Source organism: Aspergillus ambiguus (genome assembly GCF_047715705.1).
Source record: "Aspergillus ambiguus strain CBS 117.58 unplaced genomic scaffold BDV59scaffold_5, whole genome shotgun sequence".
Lineage (NCBI taxonomy): Eukaryota > Fungi > Ascomycota > Eurotiomycetes > Eurotiales > Aspergillaceae > Aspergillus > Aspergillus ambiguus.
The window spans coordinates 972913-993264 of NW_027395518.1; the positions used below are offsets into that span (position 1 = coordinate 972913).

At 51.1% G+C, this 20352-nt stretch overlaps 10 protein-coding genes across 10 annotated transcripts; 4 read left to right on the plus strand and 6 right to left on the minus strand.

Moving 5' to 3' along the window:
* The first annotated feature begins 305 nt into the window (after positions 1-305).
* Positions 306-1474, plus strand: BDV59DRAFT_172635 (putative methyltransferase-domain-containing protein). Its single transcript, XM_073688744.1, has 2 exons — positions 306-826; positions 912-1474. The coding sequence occupies exons 1-2, from the start codon at positions 567-569 to the stop codon at positions 1432-1434; spliced, it is 783 nt and encodes a 260-aa protein (XP_073551091.1). The 5' UTR covers positions 306-566; the 3' UTR covers positions 1435-1474.
* BDV59DRAFT_172636 (rRNA-processing protein MPP10) lies at positions 1475-3765 on the minus strand. Its single transcript, XM_073688745.1, has one exon. It carries the CDS (start codon positions 3640-3642, stop codon positions 1522-1524), a length of 2121 nt encoding a protein of 706 aa, XP_073551092.1. The 5' UTR covers positions 3643-3765; the 3' UTR covers positions 1475-1521.
* A 560-nt stretch (positions 3766-4325) lies between these two features.
* Positions 4326-5555, minus strand: BDV59DRAFT_172637 (NuoB/complex I 20 kDa subunit family protein). The gene is made up of 3 exons (XM_073688746.1): positions 5144-5555; positions 4725-5080; positions 4326-4651 (listed from the first exon to the last, which is right to left on the minus strand). Exons 1-3 carry the CDS (start codon positions 5419-5421, stop codon positions 4557-4559), a joined length of 729 nt encoding a protein of 242 aa, XP_073551093.1. The 5' UTR covers positions 5422-5555; the 3' UTR covers positions 4326-4556.
* Positions 5556-6026: 471 nt separating this feature from the next.
* On the plus strand, positions 6027-6860 carry BDV59DRAFT_132935 (uncharacterized protein). Its single transcript, XM_073687006.1, has 3 exons — positions 6027-6154; positions 6210-6506; positions 6601-6860. Exons 1-3 carry the CDS (start codon positions 6110-6112, stop codon positions 6787-6789), a joined length of 531 nt encoding a protein of 176 aa, XP_073551094.1. The 5' UTR covers positions 6027-6109; the 3' UTR covers positions 6790-6860.
* A 100-nt stretch (positions 6861-6960) lies between these two features.
* Positions 6961-8598, minus strand: BDV59DRAFT_132939 (ACP S-malonyltransferase). Its single transcript, XM_073687007.1, has 2 exons — positions 8293-8598; positions 6961-8237 (listed from the first exon to the last, which is right to left on the minus strand). Exons 1-2 carry the CDS (start codon positions 8441-8443, stop codon positions 7189-7191), a joined length of 1200 nt encoding a protein of 399 aa, XP_073551095.1. The 5' UTR covers positions 8444-8598; the 3' UTR covers positions 6961-7188.
* Positions 8599-8708: 110 nt separating this feature from the next.
* Positions 8709-13250, plus strand: BDV59DRAFT_132981 (putative nuclear pore complex subunit Nup133). The gene is made up of 4 exons (XM_073687008.1): positions 8709-9220; positions 9279-9348; positions 9397-12693; positions 12748-13250. The coding sequence occupies exons 1-4, from the start codon at positions 8909-8911 to the stop codon at positions 13074-13076; spliced, it is 4008 nt and encodes a 1335-aa protein (XP_073551096.1). The 5' UTR covers positions 8709-8908; the 3' UTR covers positions 13077-13250.
* On the minus strand, positions 13220-13973 carry BDV59DRAFT_133016 (uncharacterized protein). Its single transcript, XM_073687009.1, has 3 exons — positions 13868-13973; positions 13667-13808; positions 13220-13609 (listed from the first exon to the last, which is right to left on the minus strand). Coding segments are annotated over exons 1-3 (390 nt in total). The 5' UTR covers positions 13869-13973; the 3' UTR covers positions 13220-13362.
* Positions 13974-14784: 811 nt separating this feature from the next.
* BDV59DRAFT_133034 (porphobilinogen synthase HEM2) lies at positions 14785-16487 on the plus strand. Its single transcript, XM_073687010.1, has 3 exons — positions 14785-14814; positions 14891-15267; positions 15340-16487. The coding sequence occupies exons 2-3, from the start codon at positions 15049-15051 to the stop codon at positions 16243-16245; spliced, it is 1125 nt and encodes a 374-aa protein (XP_073551098.1). The 5' UTR covers positions 14785-14814; positions 14891-15048; the 3' UTR covers positions 16246-16487.
* Positions 16488-16728: 241 nt separating this feature from the next.
* Positions 16729-18875, minus strand: BDV59DRAFT_199534 (uncharacterized protein; the record flags this gene model as incomplete). The annotated part of the gene is made up of 2 exons (XM_073693383.1): positions 16729-17954; positions 18026-18875. 2 exons carry the CDS (start codon positions 18873-18875, stop codon positions 16729-16731), a joined length of 2076 nt encoding a protein of 691 aa, XP_073551099.1.
* A 1001-nt stretch (positions 18876-19876) lies between these two features.
* BDV59DRAFT_199535 (uncharacterized protein) lies at positions 19877-20228 on the minus strand (the record flags this gene model as incomplete). The annotated part of the gene is made up of 2 exons (XM_073693384.1): positions 19877-20118; positions 20198-20228. The coding sequence occupies 2 exons, from the start codon at positions 20226-20228 to the stop codon at positions 19877-19879; spliced, it is 273 nt and encodes a 90-aa protein (XP_073551100.1).
* Positions 20229-20352: the final 124 nt, after the last annotated feature.

Sequence of the window (20352 nt, forward strand, 5' to 3'; positions counted from 1 at the left end):
CCCAGATAACTCTATTGATATAATACGTACTCCGTACTTGGGTGGAACATCTGATGCTGTTTGGTTGATTATATAATGGTTGCACACATGGCATTAAACTTGTCCAGATTTGCACGGTTCGATCCGCACAGGATTTATGCGCTGCAGATCCCCGAATATTCCGTTCCAGTAGGTGGAATATGTCAAACTTTTCATTTAGATGATAATCTATAATCCGAGTGAGTGTTAGAGTCAGAAACAGGGATACCATGATAAATACTGATTCTGTCAAGATATCAGCTGATCTTCGAAATTATCCCCGTCCTTATCGGCAGTTTAAGCAGTTTCTAGAACGCCGATCTGTAATCTATTTTTTTCATTTTAATGGATATATTTTTTTCTCCCTCGTCCACATTCTGCCCCTCTTCAAGCAACTCTCCGTTTCCTCTTCCTGTCCTCCTTGAAACCCTTCCATTTGTCTCCAATTGATAATCAATCACTTTCATTTTCTTTCTATCCCGACCTTCCTCTGCCGATCTATCCTTTATCACTCACGTCTGTCCCACAATCCTCGATAGAAGTCCTCGATGGCCACAATAACAGACCCCACCAATCCAGAGTTGATCGACTCCGATGCGGCCTTCGATATTAGCGAATCCTTGGTTCCCGTAAGGGATCGCAAGACTGCTGGACATAGCACAATCTCTTTCGGCGGCCTTCTCAAAGAACCCCTCCTACTGAAGGAGGACCTGAAAGAGGGTTGTGGAGGCCAGCTATGGCCCGCCGGCATGGTGCTAGCCAGATATCTTCTGCGACAACGCCGCTCTGACCTGGTGGACAAGCAAATGTCGGTTTCTTCCTCTTCGTGTCCTTATCTTCCTCGTCGTCACCCCTGTTAATGTGTTGGAACCGCCTTGTTGACACTTCTACAGAGTAGAGCTCGGTGCTGGCGGTGGGCTTGTCGGGCTGGCCGTGGCACTTGGCCAGAGGGACGCTGAATCCCACCCCAGGACTGACGAAACTAAGGATGCTGGCCCGTCGCCGATATACATTACCGATCAGTCCCCGATGTTACCCTTAATGGAAACCAATATCGAGCTAAATGGCCTCTCCTCATCTGTCAAGGCATCGGTGCTGGACTGGGGAGAGCCCTTACCGACCGCCATCCCAACGCACCCTTCCATAATACTTGCCGCCGACTGCGTCTATTTTGAACCCGCCTTTCCCTTGCTAATATCGACTTTGAAAGACCTCATGGGCCCAGAGTCCGTTTGTTATTTCTGCTACAAGAAGCGTAGGAGAGCAGATATCCGCTTCATGAAGTCCGCAAAGAAAATATTCGATATCGAAGAAATTCGCGATGACCCTGACGCTGAAACTTACAGCCGAGAGAACATCTTCCTGTATAGGTTCCGTTTGAAGCATCGCAAAACGGCGGGAAGTGGCAATGCATGAATATAGGTAGCTCGTGTTAGACTAGATTATAGAGCAGAATAATGATCTATGTTTCCAATATAAACTACTTTTGACAAATGCACCGTGCTAAAGCTTCAGCACATCACCTCCATCCCTCCCCTTCGTCCCAACCTTTTGACCATGGATGTCCGTGACCTCACCCTCTTTTCCGATCACCTTCACACCACCCTTCTTCAGATCCGATACGATCTGCTGCTTCTCAGCCGCACGGCCTGATGACGGCTTGGAATTTGCGGCGTTTGCTTTCTTTGCCTTCTTGCCCTGTCTCCTCAGCCTAGCCTTCTCGTCACGAGACATCTCCTCCTTCGAAACTGCGGCTCCAGTCTTCAGAATTACTTCGCCTGGCGCGTTGCCGTCATCGCCCGGCGTATAGACCTCCTGCGGCGCGAGGGTCGCGGCTCCGCCAACACTGTTACTTGTGGTCGGCTGCGCGTCTTCCATCATGATTGTCGCCACATCGGTGATCACATTGATGCTGGCCTGCGGAGCATTTGGCTTGTAGTGCCAGTTCGAGAGGGTGTCTAACTGTGAACTTATGTCCTTCCATAAGTTCGCGATCTCAGCATGTTCGCGCATCAATTTCTGGTTTTTAGGGTCCACATAGTTCGGATCCGTCTGGCGAAGATGCTCGTTTTCGTAGATCTCCGCAAGGCTTTGCTGCGCTTTCGTGTCTTCAAGTTCAAATGTTTCCCTCCTGGAGGCTTGCCCGTCAGCCACACCAGGCCGCCGGCGTATCACCTCATCGAACTCCTTCGCAAGGATACGGCGCTTGACAAGCTCCTCGATGCCCTCCGAAACCTCTGTCGTAACGACTGGAACTGGCTTTCCAATCCGCTCAAATTCTAAATCTTCCTCGATGAGAGAGTTTACCGGGCGTTCAATAGCCCTGGCTTCTCCAGAGAGCATCCATTCTTTCTTCGCGACGTTTGCAGCCTCTAGGCGCCGGATCTCATCAGCAATACGGGCGCGCTGTTGTTCGTGGGTTGAACGCTGGCCCTGAGGAACGTCTGTATCATCATTCGGTTCGTCGTTGTCCCCGTCTGACATCTCATCCTCGAACAAATCACGGCGGACATTGGCCATGGCGCGGTTCACGTCCTCCTCTGAGATAGCATGGTCCGGCTGTGTCTTCGGGAGTGGGCGAGATCTCTTAGTTGTGGCTTTCCGGGGAGGAGGTGCAAAGAAGTCGGCGTATTTGATGTCACTGGTGTCAAGCCATCCAGCCATGCCGACTGCAGCCCCATCAGCACCATCGTCTTCCTCGGAGTCTGAAGCCGCATCCAAGCCGACGCTGTCGAATGTTGGTCCCTCTTCATCGCTGTCGTCTTCGTCGTCACTGCCGTCATCTTTGGGCTTCGATGTACTGGTCAAAGTCGAAGCCGCATTTCCAGGTACGAGTGGATCAACGTGCCAGTCAATATCTTCCTCCTCACTGTCGGCGTCATCCGGTTCACCCCTGGCATCCTGATGCTCCAACAGTTCCGTTTGCTTGTTGAAGTCGTCGATAGAGAAGAACCCATCGTTCAAACCGAAGCGATCTTCCGTGTAAGTATCGCGAGCCTCTTCGTCTTCTTCAGCAGAATCCTCGTTCTCAAGATCATCATCCAACGCATCATCCATGCCATCTTCGAGGTCCAACTCCATGTCGTCTTGTGCCGGGCCGTTGAAATTCGACTCGTCGTGGGTATCATAATCCAGATTATCGTCCTGCTCATCACCATTTCCCGAGCCATCTGTATCACTCTCTGAAAGACCTTCGGATAACATCTCTTCATCACTTTCATCAAACGCGCCGTTCAAAGGGCCTTCAACGTCTCGAACATGCAGGGCGTGATCGTATTCGATTTCCTGTCCAGCGGATGTAAGGATCCTAGAGGCTTGCTCCCATATCTGGTCCGGAGTAAACCCATCCGCATATAACTGCTTCAGTTGGAGAACGTTTTCTGTCGACGGATCATCGAGTGCGGATCTCTTTCGCTTCCGGTTGATTCGCTGTCGAACGGTCTGAGAGTCACTGACGGAGGACGCAAGAGGATCTAAAAAGTGTTTCGCAGATTTCAAAATCGTGTCGTGCAGTTCGCTTGTTGGGCAGAGGAATGTCCATGGGGAGGACAGTACTCCTTCGAGAGACGAGTACTCGGGTCCATCGACCGCGCCGGAGCCTCGCGAGGCTCTCTTTCTCCCCATTGTGATATTGGGAAAGTCTTCGGGGTAGGGTATCCAGGTGAATGAAGGTAACTGATGAGGCCAATCCAGAGAATATCGTAAGTGAAGGAGTAAATGGAGCGCTAGTGATAAGCAGTCAAGATTTCAGAGGAGCGGGAAAAAAAAAGATTAAGCACTTACCTTCTTGGGAACTGGCATTCCATTCCGCCTAAGCGTCGTATGACGGATCTGATTCGTCGGAGGTTCTTGTGGGGCTCTAACTCCTCCATTCGGCAATTTCATTGCATGGGGTTGTTCCGCTAACTCCCATGAGATCTTTCTATACGGGATGTATACACAATATGTTTCTTTTATTGATGATGGATGTTTTGCTATTCAGGCATGAAAATATAGGCTTTACTCCACAATTTCGACCCGTTGAGCGTCAAATGGTCCACGTGGGTAAACTATCATATGCTCTTCCCCCCCCTATGATCTTACACTCTGGGCAGGATGATTAAGAGAACATCAGTCTCTTTAACTTTTCAAGAACATAACTGTCATGGTACGAGGATAAGATTGTCCCATTCAATACAACATGCGAAATTTCGAGGTCAGATTTAGAATTTGCAGGGTTAAGAGAAGTTGACGCATGAATGGCCATTAGACAAGTCTTGAGAATATATCGATCTCTACCAGGCCAAGTATCTCCGTGTTTTCTGTCACTACGGTTTAGTCTACTTTCTCGCACTTTTCATGATCTATAGAAAAGCAAAACTAGTCTTTCAGTATTTTGGTAAAAGACCACAGGTTCTGCCGCAGAAGGAAATATCACAAAGGAAACGTTACATATGACCTGGACAGTTATTCAATGAAACGAATCTAATCGGTAACTATAGAACACATATTCTCACAATCCATCCATCGCATTTCTTCCCCGAGCCCACAAGAGCCCATTAGCGTCGATACCACATGCGCGTGATTCTGGTATGTCTCATCTTCTTTTGGAGCTGGAAGATTCCGTACATCAGAGCCTCGGAAGTGGGCGGGCCTGCACAAATGAGGATCAGCAAATATCACAGAGTATGGGGCGAGACGCAGCGAGGATGTTGTGTTGGACTTACATCCAGGGACATAAACATCAACCGGCACGATTCTATCGCACCCACGAACGACCGAGTAACTATAGTGATAGTAACCACCACCGTTGGCACAGCTTCCCATGCTGACAACCCAACGGGGATCGGGCATCTGGTCGTAGACCTGCCGGAGAGCAGGAGCCATCTTGTTTGTCAACGTGCCTGCGACGATCATAACATCGGATTGACGGGGGGAGGCTCGGAAAATAATTCCCAGGCGATCTTGGTCATATCTCGGAGTGGACAAGTGCATCATTTCGATGGCGCAGCAGGCAAGACCGAAGGTCATGGGCCACAGCGAACTCTGGCGTGCCCAGTTGGCGACTTGATCAAGTGTGGTCCTGCAGAGTCAACTAGTCAGGAACGTTCAAACTGTAATACTCTGGGACTCCGGTGATACTAACAAGACATATTGCATAGCACCCTCTTTTTTCTCCTGACTTGCCAGAGGCACCTCTTTGCGGACCTTTCCGGACGCAGTCAGAGCCTGACCGGTTTGTCCCTGGCGCTCAAGCGCCGTCGCCGCTTTGTTCGAGGAAGTCGACAGCAATGCAATTGGCTGAGTCGGAGGGATACATGAAGCCAAGCGAGGCTGCACCGTCGGACGAGAGGTGGACAAAAGTCTGGTGACGTGCCCGGCCTCGAAAGCGCCAGGGCGGGCGCGCGTAATAATGGGAAGCATGGTCGATGAGCTGTAGGGCAGGGTGAGAAGAAAGAAGTAAACCCCCTCCCAGCAAAGGACTCAGGAGACAGCAGAAGAGGCAAAGAGCCGAGGATAAGGAGCTGGGAGCAACCACGTAGGTAATTCAAACTGCTGGTCCGGATAGGAAAGACAGTCGCCGCTCCGCACTGGAGGGTTAGGATTTTGCACGAATGGTGCTAGTGGTGTTCCGTAAAGTTTCTAATGTTGCGGACGATACGTGTCATTACACATAATATGCGGGAAATGCATTGTTTATACGACACAACTTTGTATTATACTGTAATTTGTGTGTCACTGTATCTTCGCCCCAAGGTAAGTTAAATTCTCGACCGCTTCATTGGTCCTTGGGAGCACTTACATAATTTCCTCCAACTAACTTCCCGAATAGATCTCCTATCGGAACCTCAACTTCAATCTAGGTACATGTCCCGTGGTGCTCAAAAGGCCTATACCTACTCTCATCCAAGTTACAGGATGATTAGACTCTACCGGATGAACTAACACCCCTTCCACCAGAGCGATCTAACGGTGTAATTGAGCGCTTCTGATATCAGTTTCCCTTGGCCTCAAACTCCGGTCAACCCCACGAAGATTCAATTACGGCGCATTAATCGTGCACGCTCTCTCTGGCCAGCAATATATCTTGTCTTTTGAGACACCGGTCAAGATGTCGGTCCCTAGGATTGCTTGCATAGGTGTCATTGGCAAAGCTGTATGATGCCAACCTTACTCTCAGGACAGGCGGACGCTAATACTGATGATTAAAGGATAACCCCCTGCATATCTCGTTGTTTCCTCCATACCAAAGTTCGACAATAGAATTTTCATTCCTATTGAATTCCTGTCTTGATATTTTTGATATTCGGCAAAAACAAACGTCCGTCGATCAAGACTTGGGTCTCTTACATGCTTTCGACGAACGGTTAGCAGCTTACGGCTGGCTCACGACCACTGGTGTGAAACTACTCGTCATAGTCGATTTCCTCGGCGAACCATTATCAACTGGAGACGAAGAAAACAGACTGTCTACGGGAAGTAGCCTAAAGGAGTCGGATCTCAAACCAGTACGTGTGCATGGCCCTTCTGCCTCCCATGTTTGAGCGCCAGAAGGGGTTGGTAAATTCAAATGACAGTATAATTAACAGTACAATGCCGCAGGTTTTTCGAGCCTTACAATCAGCGTATATTCAACTTCTGCAAAATCCCTTCTACGCTCCAGATGATCATACCCCCGCAGCTCAAACTGGAGCGTCGGTCCCATCATCTATGCGTCTTACAGACCAGAAGTTCATTTCCGAAGTGAAACGTATTGGCGAAACATGGGTTCCCGGGGTGTCTACGCTTTAGGTAATTCCACTAGAGTCCAGCTGGGACTGGATAACGTCTAGCAATAAATGCCAAATCCTACGTCAACCTTTCATGTGAGGCTGCTCATATACTGATAACCAAACATACTGTGTACACGAAATCCCTTAATCCAGTTAATCCCTCATTTGCGGCTCAATCGACTCTCGAAGCAGCCCGTACTCGGATTAGTTCGGGCGGCTGAGGTTAAATTTCGCCGGTTCAGAAGTATATATCGAAGACAGGTATGTACAATTGGCGAACTTGCCATGACTTTTGGAATATTGGGGTTCCATCCAATGGGACCGCATAAATTCAACGCTCAATAATAATTGCGATGATAGTTCCGTAAAGAATGCAAAGGCGTGTAAGAGGTCATGTTCCAGGTCCATGTGCGAAAACTCAATCACACGTCAGATCAGACTCTGTTTGTTCCAGCGCACGTATAGTCTCCTCGACCTCACGAGGATCACAAACTGCCCAAACGCCACCACCTTTGGCCGTGACTTTACCCACTTCTTTTCCAACCAAGTTCCTCCCCACTTTGCCAGGTCCAATACCGACCCATCGTTTGACACCTCGCTCTTGGTCTAGATATCGAATGCTTTCCCACCATCGAACCGTTTCGACACACTGTTGGGACAGTAACCATTTGAGTTCCTCTTTCGATCTGAACGGGAGACTTGTGACATTCGATATGCACGGCATATCAGCTGGAAAATTGACTCGAATATCGTCAAGAGCGCGTCTCATGTACTCTGCCGCGGGTGCCATTATAGGGCTGTGAAAGGGGCTCTCACTGTTTAACCTGACCGCACGAGGGTCATGGCCGCCAAATTGGCGTAGCTGGATAAGAAGAGTTCTTATCCTTTCCATACTGCCACTTAACACTATTTGGTTCTTAGAGTTGATATTGGCAACCATTACTTGCTCAATTGGTGGCGTGCCGCAAGTGGTGTCTTCCTTCAAGCCCGAGGGCGCAAGGCCCAGGAATTCATGGATTGTCTTGAGCAATCCTTCCAGGTGGTCAGACTCACAAACCAAAGCCACCATTCCATACTCTTCATTGGATTCTTCATGGGCACGCCGCGTGCATTGGGCCATTATCTCTGCCCGACGGCGGACTAACTTCAGCGCATCACTGAAATCGAGATAACCACCCGCAATCAATGCTGAAAACTCCCCCAAGCTATGTCCAAGAGTGACGTCCATACGGGACCTCGTCTCAAACCCAAAATGCTTTTCCAATATCCGAAGAATAAGCACTGACGTCGCCATTATCGCGGGTTGAGAGTTCTCCGTTTTGTTCAGTTCAGAATTCGGACCCTCGGAAATAATTCGAGACAGTCGAAAGCCCAAAATAGCATCCATGTCGTCTAGGAACTGTGCAGCGGTCGTGGGAAAACTGTTGACCCAAGAGGATACCATGCCCACGCGTTGTACCCCATGGCCTACCAATGATGTCAGTTCCAAAGCTACAAGCCAGCAAGAAGGGATAGATCAGACCAGGGAAGAAAAGCGCGGTGCGCAAAGGCCTGTTCGTGCAGACAGAATGCAATCGTCGCTTGGCTAATCGCGGACAATGGTGGGCATGGTACAATGCTGTTTTCATATGCGTTGCATAGTATGTAGGCTTCAGGAAGATCGGAGACGACATTGTCTCTAGAAATCATCCAAGGTAATAAGTGGCCCGTTGGGGATGTCTCTTAACATAGCCAGTAGAACATGCGAGCATTGTGTTCCAACATCTCGAAACAAGATATGCATGGATTAAATAAAAGGAAACCGATACACTGGCATTTTGTTCTGGTGGTGTCCTCACGATATGATCTCCCAAAGAGGGGAACTCGGATCTCATCACGTGATCCAAACGCGACTGACCGCCTTTGGTGCTTCTGGATTGTTTTCCCGCGCGAGCAGCAGAAGACCTCAAGGCAAGCACGCAGATGAAGCAGAGGAAAGTGTCTTACTCTGGTACGCTACTTCGATCAGTTTTGACACAATTCTGCGCATAAGGCTTCTGTCTCTCTTAGCCAACTGCAGCCTGTCAATATCCAATGGACTAAAGCAGACCCTTTTCTCTCAATCGCCCGACTGCAAACTACTCCTCCCAAGCTCAGCAATGTTTTTACCTAGGTCGGCCTCGTCCTCCCAGCGCAATCCTAGAAGGCGTCAACGTACTGGCTCAGATGATTCGGTCAAGCCGCCCAGGGCTAAAAGACAGCGCTCTACCCTCGGTCAGAAAACGTCAGATTCCTCCGAACGCCCGGGAGATCGCCCTCGCGACGATGCATTGGATCAAGCAGAACTGACTATCGACAATGGCGTTATATCTGCCTCGTCAGATAGCCCCGGCGTGCACAATCAACTCCCGATTAGATCTTTAAAGAAGGCAGGAAAGAAAGGAGATGAAATTGATGGAACTGCGTTACTTGTTCGTTCCTCTCAATCTTACCGTACAGCTGGACTTCATTTCTAACAGCAAACGACAGTCAGAAACAGATTTCTACACGGTAGCCCAACTGCCAGCATTGCCGGACCAAATTCGAAGCTCACAGTCAGGCAAGTAATATGGATCGTTCTATATTCCGTATGCTAATTCTACCGCAGGCGATTTAACATGTTTTTTCAGCACCGCCTGCGGCCACGCATTGGCATTGACACAGTCGCAAGCTATAATTTGGCCTTATTCGATCTCGGCTTCGTCACCTTCTCCTGCGGATACCTTTACACTTGCCATACCCGATACTTGCAGAGAACCCAACAACGCCCCGCCTCTTGGTGTTCTTCTATCCACAGTCACGGCTGGAGTCCCTGGCCTGATGGTTGTTATGCGTCGGACAGGAAAGATTGTGTATTGGGAGACAGTTTCAAGTGCCGCATCGTTAGGTTTGCCTAGGCAAAAGCAAACGGGCCTCCAGGGATGTGTGCCGAATTTGCTCTCTGGTGAAGTTGTCACGGACATTGCTAATGGCGAGCCTTCTGGCGTAATCCTCACACTCTCATCCGGACGCGTTGCCCATGTCAGTGTGAGAGATTCCCAGGGAAAGGCCAAGATAACTGTCCATTTCCTTTCGAATTCTTTCGGCAGCGGCAGAATGGGTTTATTCAGTGGACTGAAGAATGTTCTTGGTGGTAGCTTTGGAAGGAAAGACCTTGTGGCCGTTCGCGCCGGAGAATCGCATCAAAGAGGGCAGCGCGATGTGATCATTGCCAACTCTACCGGGCATTTCGAGATTTGGGACACACATTGGAACCATGGGAGCGTGCTCAAGAAACAATTGGATATAAAGCCCGACATATGCAACATTCTGGGACCCAATTTCGTTAATTCAACCGGCGATTACGAGCTGAGGGTCTTAGATTTCACAGTTACGCCCGGTGATCACACTGATAACTTGCCATCCGAGGGACAGCAATCGGTCTCTTTATCTGTCATTGTCGCTCCGGAAAGAACAGCCCCGAACGAGCTGTTTTTGGCCCAAATTGAAGTGTGCGAGGGAGTCAGTGTCTCCTCTATCAAATCTATTGATCTTCGCGGCATCCCCGCACCCACAGAATATCCAAAGCCGCAACTGATACTTCCAAGGCCCGGCGACACAGCATTTGTGCTAATTGGACAATCGATAATCCTGCTATCGCTGGCCCCTGTCACGGACTCGCCAAGTAGGCAGCTTCTACTTGATTCTGAGCGAGCACCTCAGACGTTTCATGACACAATCAATCTTCGGTCTGGAAAAAGCTATGAAGTACTGGGCAGCGGATTTGAGGACCAAAGTACGGAAAATCCGCACCCTGCATGTCTTCTCATGCTTCGTGACTTCGGCGTGGTTCGCATTTCAGCTTTGCCTCGCCAGAGATTGGATGCCGACGGGGAAGATTCTCAGATCACTGCCAAACACAAAATCGAACAGGCCATATTTTACGGCACAATATCAGGAAACCCTTTGAATCTAGACAGCAGGGCCAGCCTGGACTACCCAGCTAACGAGATTGAGCAAGCTGCCTTGGATATCTGTGGGGACCTATTGCGATCCACAACGAGGTTTATTCCAACAACCGCAATCTCCATCCACCAGAATCTGAGATCCAGAGCGAAAGCATTTGATGATCTTGCTTCGTTATTAATACAGCAAAACAAAGCGTTTGATCGCCAGACATGGTGGGAGCTGCTCTGGGGCGCAGAAAAAATCGCCGCCCAAAGAGCCATCTGGAAGATAGAAGAAGACGCCAGAAAGAACAAAGGCAAAACATTCCTAACTCATGTAATTGAGTCAATGAGTGAGAAGTTCAAAACAAAAGTCAGAGCTGAAGGTGACGACCCAGTACGCAACTGGTTCCTCTATGATACCTTCCGCATGGAACATATTGTACCCTGGATATTCAATGCTGTGAAACCACAGAAGGGGTACTCCACGAGGCAAGGAAGAAAAATATCCGAGAAGATATTGGAGGCCAGTGAACTCTCTCTTGCTGTCCTGGAGACCGCTTTTAGGTTCCGCGATGAACATGCTAGTCGATATGGACTTGGTGACGGATACTTGGAGGACGGTGTATTGGTGACCGGCTACAATGGCCTCCCGGAATTCTGGACGTCTCAAAGCATCAGTTACATGGAAACCGGTCACTTGTTGGATTTGGAACTCGACAGCTGCCGGGCTTGGATCCAACAAAGAAATTCAAACTCTGAAATGCCGGAGGATCAGATTGTGTCCAAGATTAGCAAGAATAGTAGCAGGCAACTGCGTGTTCTTGGCCAAATGCACACTGAGCGAGTTCGCTGGCTTTCCGCTCAGCAAGATTCGAAGCTCGCTGATGAAAGTGTTGCAGCTGAACAATCACACATCAAGCAACGCAAGTGGCAGCTGTTCAAACTAGCAGGCATCGGTCAGCTGGAAGAGGCTATCTCGCTGGCGGAGAAGTTCCGCGATATGGACGCTTTGGTGGAGCTGATAATCGAACTGCAAGACCAGCGAAAGACTGAGGACAATTCCGACCTTCTGGACGGGGGCGCTGATGCACTTGGTCGCGATCCGTACCAAATTGGCGAAAAAATCTCACTTTATTTTGAAAAGTTCGGCGAACCATGGGCAGACGCTTTCTTTACACGGCAAATATCAATGGGCCAGTCAGGAATCCTGTTTTCAATGAGGAAATTCCAACCCTTCATCACCCGGTTCTTGCGAAAGCATCCAGCGTACTCCCGGCTGGCCTGGATCAATGATGTTCTTGGCGAAAACAAATACAACGCTGCTGCAGACTCATTGCAGACCCTGGCCATGGATCACGAAACAGACCTGTGGACTCATCGGGTTGAACTCTCTATAGCAAAGCTTGCTAAATTGGCAACTTGGGAAGAGAGCATTGCCCCGGCTGATTCTCTTATCCACTCTGACATTCGTCGACTGGAGGACTTGACAGAGATCGACGCGGTTCAAGAAGTGATATATGCCTACATCTCTCCATTTTTGCAAGGCGCGATCGATCAGAAAGCAGAGCTTGACTTGGCAATTGACCATTTAGGGAAAACGATTGCCGGAGACCGACCATCCTTGCATGAGCTTCTCAGCGAAACACTCAGGATGGTGATCGCAAGACAAGTCATTGGCGCCGAGCGGTTAATCGACTTCTTAACGCTCATGAATCCCACTCAAGTTACGGAATACGATCAAAACGAACTTCTAGGCAAGGAGTTTTATTTGGCTCTGCGCGTTTCCCGGCTTGATACTTGTTCCCAACAAGACTCTCGTTATCATGCAGCCATGCAAAGGCTGATATGGCGGAGATGCATGATCAAAGACGATTGGGTGGAAACTGGGAAGGCAGCGGAAAGGTTGGGGAGCGAGTCTGAATCTTCTGCCTACGATACTTCGCTCTTCCGCACGTTGAGCCTCTGCCTTGGAGATCGTACGTATACCGCGCGACATGCGACCGCTTTGCAGCAGACTAATATCGCAGCAGGGCACAGCGAAGGCGGCGAGCCCTCGCTCTATATCCCAAACTCACCGGAAGAGGTTTTGCTGAACGAATCAGATGCAGAAGTACTTGCGTCGCGTTTCCGTGCGGAGCAACGTGGTCGGATCACGCAGGATTTCAAAAAGGAAAGTGATATTTTAAGCCGCTACATCGAACACGGAAAGCTTGGATTTTGGTTTACCAATCTCCTTGCGTCTGGGGAAGAGGCTGTCACTCATGCTACTGGGCTGGCCGGCCCTACAAAAGAGCCTGCGGCTCAATCTCCGGAGCCAACAGGAGGGTCGAGTGAGAAAGCACGTCTGAGTTGGCTTTGATTGCTACCATGTTTTAATCCTGTTGGACAGTGAATCCATATTTCTTTGGCGTCGCGAGGTCGAATCATAAAATTTTCACGGCCCAGGTACATGTCTTTTTCAAACAACAGCTTAGGGTAACAATTGTCATGTATTTTTATCTTTAATAGCCCGATTCAAAGATCAGAGCATACCGGATCAATGTAAGCAAGGCCTCGCTTCTTAGCCTTGGAGCAGGTTCCATTATCAACATGCCCATGACGGCTGACTGATGCACACCTGGAACTAAGATCTTAGCCGCTCGTCATCACACCTTGTTCATGTCGTTGGCTCTGCTGGAGCTGCTGCTAGTGCTGTCCACTTTAGTTACTATGTTGCCGTCGAGGGAATCCTCGTTCGAAGGACCGTGGAGGCGCTCTTCAAAGACGGGTTCGGTTTCGACAGCCTCGAACTTGGTTCTGAAATCTGCGATGCCTTGGGTACTGCTGTTAGAATAACGACGGGCGTTTGTGAAGGTATAGTCATAGTCCTGAACCTCATCGCCCGACCGGCCCCTACAACCATGGTTAGCACGCGCGAGGTGCTTCTGTATATGGGTATCGATCGCTCACCAGTTGCCCTTCCCGCCACCGTCCTTTTTGGTCTTGCGCGGGTCGGCGTCGACAGGCCCGGACTTTGCAAAATATCTGGGCAGGTCAGGGACAACCCGGTCATTCAGATGGTCGCGGTCATTGGCTTTATGGGAGCGAGTCACTATGGGAGTTAGTCATGTACTCCTGTTGCTCAAAGCGGAAGGGAAGGAAAACTCCTACTCACTTATGGCGGATGACAAACGATGGGAGGGTCACGATGTGATGTGATAGGCCTGGCACTCGATATTGGTGACTGATGGCCCTCCTTAATGGTTAGCGGGTGGCTGATGGATGTGAGACGAAACGTAGATGACAACCCAATACAGGAAACCTAAACATTATCCCAGTCTCGCCTCCGAAAGATTGGGGTCAGTGAGCTGAACCCCGATGCCTTAGAATGCAACAAGCAGGCCGAAGATACACTGAAGGGCAAAGATGACAATATGGGGTGGTGAATTGAGGGGCTGCGTACTGATAGTCAGTAAGTTGGGCTGGACTGTACTGCAATTGATGTGCAGCTTTCCCTGCAATGAGTATATTCGGCCAACGTAGTAGCTTCTCCTCGGAGCCAGTCTGGTTGAACTCGACGATTCACCGAAGGATGGTCGATAATGGTGACGGTATTGTCTGGAGATGTTCGATGTTCTGTATGGGGGAGCGGGCAAGGAGGAAGGAGATGGCTGCATTTGTACTCGTGATCTCATACCAAATCCAATTAATTGGCATGTCCAAAGCGGGGTCTCTGGTCAATCCAAACCACTGGTGGCTGACACATGATGTCACAAGCACCCAATCAAACAAGGGGTACACTCTTCTACCTGGTAGGATATTGAACAGGGGGCCTCTACGGCGGAGCTGATGGTGATACAGCTGGAGCAACGACGAAGGCTGGTACCGAAGCCGAAGTTCAGGTTGTCCATAAGACTCTCCGGAGGGTGACGGACAGTGGTCCGGTGAAACGCCATATAAGTCACCCTTGACAATCCCAACCACAGTGACTCCCCACAGAGCCCAATATCTCCTGAACGGTATATACAGTACCTCGATGTACATAGATATTGAGAGCTGGATCGGACAGGTGCCCCTCAGCCAATCATGTTTGAGCCCAGTCCGCTTATAAATCAACCGTGCGCTATTCCAAAAACGGGCGTATCATCCTCGGCTAACGGCAGTCAAATTGAATTTATCACTCCGTATTATCAGAACATCGCCCCCACCTGACTGATTGTCCATCATCGACTCCCCAGACCCAGTAAAGCACGCCTGTTCGGTTCTATAGTACAACCGCATGCGTCTTGTCTGTCCGACAGCCACCTAACCTCTCAGATTGGCGATTGTCAGCCTCCCCGCCGCAATTCAAAATGTCCTTCTCCAACCTCGTCTCTGATCTCGCATTCAGAGACGGTCACGATGACCGCAGCTCCCAAATATCCCACGTACAATCCCAAGCGACGGCTCGGTCCTGCACCAGCACGACTGCCACCAGTGTCAGCATATCAGGCGACATCTCCAGCCAGCTTCATTCGGGCTACAGCCACCCGCTGAGCAGATCATGGCAAGCGGAACGGCAATTGACCAAGGTGGGCAGTCCTCGTCAACACCACAGGGACCCATAGACGGACCAAAAGGCTGACCGCCGCCTCGACCAACAGGAAATGCTGATCTACCCCCTATTCATCACTGACAACCCCGACGAAGAGACCCCCATCCCCTCGTTACCGAACCAACACCGCCGCGGCCTGAATCGTCTGGTCCCCTTCCTCCGGCCCCTCGTCAAGAAAGGACTGCGTTCCGTGATCCTGTTTGGCGTTCCGCTACACCCGTCCGCGAAGGACGCGCTGGGCACCGCCGCCGACGACCCGTCCGGCCCCGTCGTCCAGGCGATCCGTCTCCTCCGGTCGAGATTCCCCCAGCTCTATATCGTGACGGACGTGTGTCTGTGCGAGTACACGTCGCATGGCCACTGCGGCATCCTCCGCGAAGACGGCACCCTCGACAACGCGCAGTCCGTGGATCGGATATCGGACGTGGCGATTGCCTACGCGGCGGCCGGGGCGCACTGTGTCGCGCCGTCCGATATGAACGACGGACGAGTCCGCGCCATCAAATTGAAGCTGATAGAAGCGGGCATGGCGCATCGCGTGCTCCTGATGTCCTACAGCGCCAAATTCAGTGGCTGTCTGTACGGTCCGTTCCGGGACGCCGCGGGCTCGGTGCCTTCGTTCGGCGATCGCAGGTGCTATCAACTGCCCCCCGGCGGTCGTGGGCTTGCCCGCCGCGCTATCAAGAGAGATATCGGCGAAGGCGCGGATATCATCATGGTGAAGCCCGCAAGTAGTTATCTGGATATCATCCGAGATGCCAAAGAGCTCGCGCAAGACCTCCCCATTGCCGCTTATCAGGTTAGTGGCGAGTATGCTATGATCCATGCTGGGGCCAAGGCCGGTGTCTTTGACTTGAAGGCCATGGCGTTCGAAAGCACTGAGGGAATTCTGAGGGCTGGAGCAGGGATTGTGGTGAGCTATTTTGTGCCTGAGTTCCTGGATTGGCTTGCCTAGGCCGTGTCTCTGTGCGTTATATGCATATCTCGTAGACGATTTATGTTGTACATAAAAAATTGATGATCATGTAAGCCGGCAGAGTTGGGCGCTTTCCTATGGATGCCATAGCCAAAAAGCACCTGACTTATCTACTAGTACCTTGAGTGCCACATACAATACCACGATAGGATGAAACGCAAAGACATATTATTCTTGGATACATAGTCAAACCTGAGTGCATTATTCACATGTTTGGACATTGAGGATAGACATTTATCTCCTGAACCTGTCAGGCATGTAAGCTAGAAAGATTGCGAAGGTATCTCATTTAATACATGTTGGGGCTCTGGGGAAATCGCTGTGGGGAAGAATACGTAGGATGAACAAAAGCTGATCACTGCACTAGGGGAATAAAACAAAAGACTGCAGAGGCGGGAATAGAATCAAAGCAGAAAGCTCTGCCAAGGCGGGCATGACAGAGTCAAGCATAGATATAGTTCATTACATGTAGCTCGGTTTGAGTCCTTGGAAGCCATAAGCCACAATGTCCGACTTCACCACCTCTCCGGGAGCTACATACGCTCCACGTCGAAGGCGAACGCCGGGGTATATTGTGCATCCGGCGCCCACATAGCAATCTTCTTCGATAGTGACGGGGCGGCCTTGGTGGCGGCTTTGGGACCCTTTCCGTTCTTGCATATTCGCATGGGCCATGGAACTGAGGATAGTGACCCTGGGGCCTATCCATGTATGCGCGCCAATCGTGATGGCACAGTCGTCAACGAAAAGGCAACTCTCAGAGACCATGACATCTTCACCGATGTGTACATTATAGCCGTAGTGACATTGGAAAGGCGATTCAACCACAGCGCCCTGGCCGATCGAACCCGTAGGGCGGGGCGGCGACGTTATACCGGACGGCGAACTGACGACGGTATTTGGGGGCACGAATATTTCCTTCAACAGGCGATTCTGTTCTTTGGCGCTGAGACCAGAGATCGGGTTGCATGCATTGTTGAATCGCCACAAAGCAGCTTTACACCGTTCCCTTTCTTCCACAAGGTGGATGTCAAAGGGTCGATATAGCTCACCGCGCATCATTTTCTCCTTCTCCGATTCTTCGCCGGAGACAGCACGGGCGGATAGTTGATGCTCGATGCTTAACGCCATCCGTGCCTGTGCCTGTGGAGTGTTGGTGTCCATGGCACTTGTGCTCGGGAGAGACGGTCGTTGATCGATGCCACTTTGGAAGAGAGGCATTCCTGGCTTTCCGTGCGTGCCATGTGAAAGTTCTCGAATTGGTGGGACTATCTGATAATCTGTCTTGGGATGGCCATCGCGGGGAAGTTCGTGGATGGAAGGAACCTCCCGATAGTCTGGTTTGGCGACATGGTCTGTGACGTACGGTGGATGGCCTGTGCTCGGCCATGTCCGTTTTGACCATGACCCACGATTTGAACCTACCCCTGTTGGGCTGGAGCTAAATTGCGCCGCCGCACGATCGGTGTCGTCCACAACGATTGGCCTCATCTTTCCTGCCTCAAGCTGATCTGATAGGCTTTGCTGTCGATCATGTTGATTGATTTCATGTACATATTGGCCGCTGATATCCGCATATCCTTCTTTGGATTGCAGAGGGACGGGAGCCTTTGAATTAGAGGGCTTTTGCCATGTTCCTCGGGAAGAATATCCCTCGCAGAGGAAGCCCCCTCTGATGCAGTTGTTGCCTGGGGCTGGGTTAGTTATTTGTCTCCACTGGGGGCGCAGGGTCAGAATAGAGGTCATGGGCAGAACTTACATGCAGGATGTTGCTCGTCGCACTTTTTCTTTCTCCTTCGACAAGTCATACATCCAGTTTTGGTTCTGTTGCTAAACACGCGCTTCCTTTTGGGTGCCACAGGCTGGGGTCGCTCTTGAGGCAATGTCGCCATGGGACTGGGCTGATCATTCGTTACAGACCCCTCGGGGCGTCCGGGTGTGGAAGAACTCCAGTTCTTCTGTACGGTATCATTACCCCCGGCCTCACGTAGTGCTTCGGCAAGTTGCGCATCTGACGCGTCGATTTGCTGTGCCCGTTGCGCTTGATTGACCAACTGGGAGTCGTAATCATTCCAGGAAGTATTGGTTGGGGAAGGGCGCGTCTCCTCGGTTTCCGACAATCTAAACTGCGCCGCAGAGCTGGGGGGTTTGGGGGTCTGCTCCAGATGGGTTGTTCCGACACCGTTGGAGGGTTGTTGCGGTTCGGTGACATCCTCTGCATGGGAAGGACTTCTGATGTCCTTGTTGGAGGCGCGCGGCCTGTCTTCCTGCTCGTAGGAATCTGACCGCTTCCGTTTGGTCCGGTTGGGGCCCCCCAGCGTCGAAGATTCCGAGCCATCTGGATTATTTCCCAAGCTGCCGTTTTCTCTGTTGCGATCCTCGGGCTGACAAGGAGTGTCCTCGTATGCGCTCTTTCCCCGGCCATCTGCGGAGTCCACGGGGGCGTCATTGTTCAATGAACTGCCCGGGGGTGCGGCATCGGCGGACGGCTCCGCTGCCAGAGAGTCTTTCCCGTTCACGGCGGTAAAGCGAGAGGGACTGTGATCCGCCTTGGGGTCCGTTGCGGGTTCGTGGTCGTTCCCAATTGTCGCGGGGTTGGGAGGCGTCATGATGTCGGTCGTTTTGGGAGGAGGGTAGATGAGGGGGTTGGAGGTAGGAGGATTTGTACGAAGGGCCGAGAGATCGTCGCTTGATGGATTTGCAGCAAAATTGGCGAGAAGAGGGAATCACCGCTTGCGATAGCAAATCGACACCAGTGGTCAGACGGGAGGCATGAGGGTAAATGATCGCGCCGCAGAATAAGCGCTCCCCGGAATCATATGAAGATCCCGCGCTGCTCTAACACGAACCCGTCGGGGGAAGGGGGATAAATCGGGCCCAATAGAAAGAGGTAGAGATCAGTTGAAGAGGGAGAGAATATGAAAAGAATGAGAGGGGAGGAAGAAGACCAAGAGGGTGGAAAGGTCGAGCCGGTCTGCGCAGTGAGGAGGAGCCGCCGCGACAGGGGACGATTATGGAATAGGCGGTAGGGCGGATGAAAGATAATGAACCAAAATAGCGGATAGGAAGGATATTGGGGGATAATGGAAGCAAAGAATTGACGGATTCTACGGGTGATATGCTCTCGGGGTCGGGTAGCAGACGAAGGAGAGACGCGGAACTGGAGGCTCCGACCTATCGGATGCGGGCAGCTTCACAGGAAGGAAAGGGAGGAGGAACAATATACGACGAAATCGAAAGACAGAGGAGGATCGAGATGGGGGAGCGGGAGAGAGAGGGGGACGACGAAGTACTAGTAGAGGAGTGGGAGGGATTAAGGGTAAGCGATAGCAGTGATTTGACGAGTAGGAGGTTAGTACGAAACAGAACATTGCCGCTTAGAAGGGGAAACATGAGACTAGGCTATTGGACCAGAGCCCAATGGTATACCAGAAAGCCCAGTGAGCCCCCTCCCGCCCGAAAAATAAAACATCATCATCACCAGGAGGGTCAGACGAAATCTGAGCCTCGAGATGACTCGCGAGGCAGAATTTTACCCAGACATTCCTCTCCCATATTCCCCCAAATCCCCCGAAATCCCCCAGAATAGGAGGGAATGACTACGACGAAGTTACGAAGGGGCGGCTGTCAGCTGGGCTGTGAACTTAATTGGCTTCGTGTTGGCGCGCAGGAAGGCGGCACGGAGCCCATGAACTGGGTCACCCGAAATGGGGAGGTGATGGCGCGCGCTCAGGCGACACGCCACGGTCAGGAAGGAGGGGTCGGCTCTCTCTCTCTCCGCCCAATGGCTGCTCGGGACTGCCGTCTGCTCTATCCGCGAGGGAAGCGCGGCACGGCGGCCGCGGGGGGTAACTGCTGTGGGTCCAGCTGAATCGGCCGCCGGCCATTGATGTTGGCCAGACGCAGCCCCCCGCTTACCTGGGTCGCTTACCGGGTTTCCCTGTATCTGGGTTATTCGCCATTGGCGCCGCCCGGCAAGGGCCAAAGTACTTGTTTTCTTTTGGCGCCGTGACCATATGCCGCTAGGAATTTCTTTTTATTTTTGTTATTTATTTCATGATTTCTTTTCTTCCTCATTATTATTAT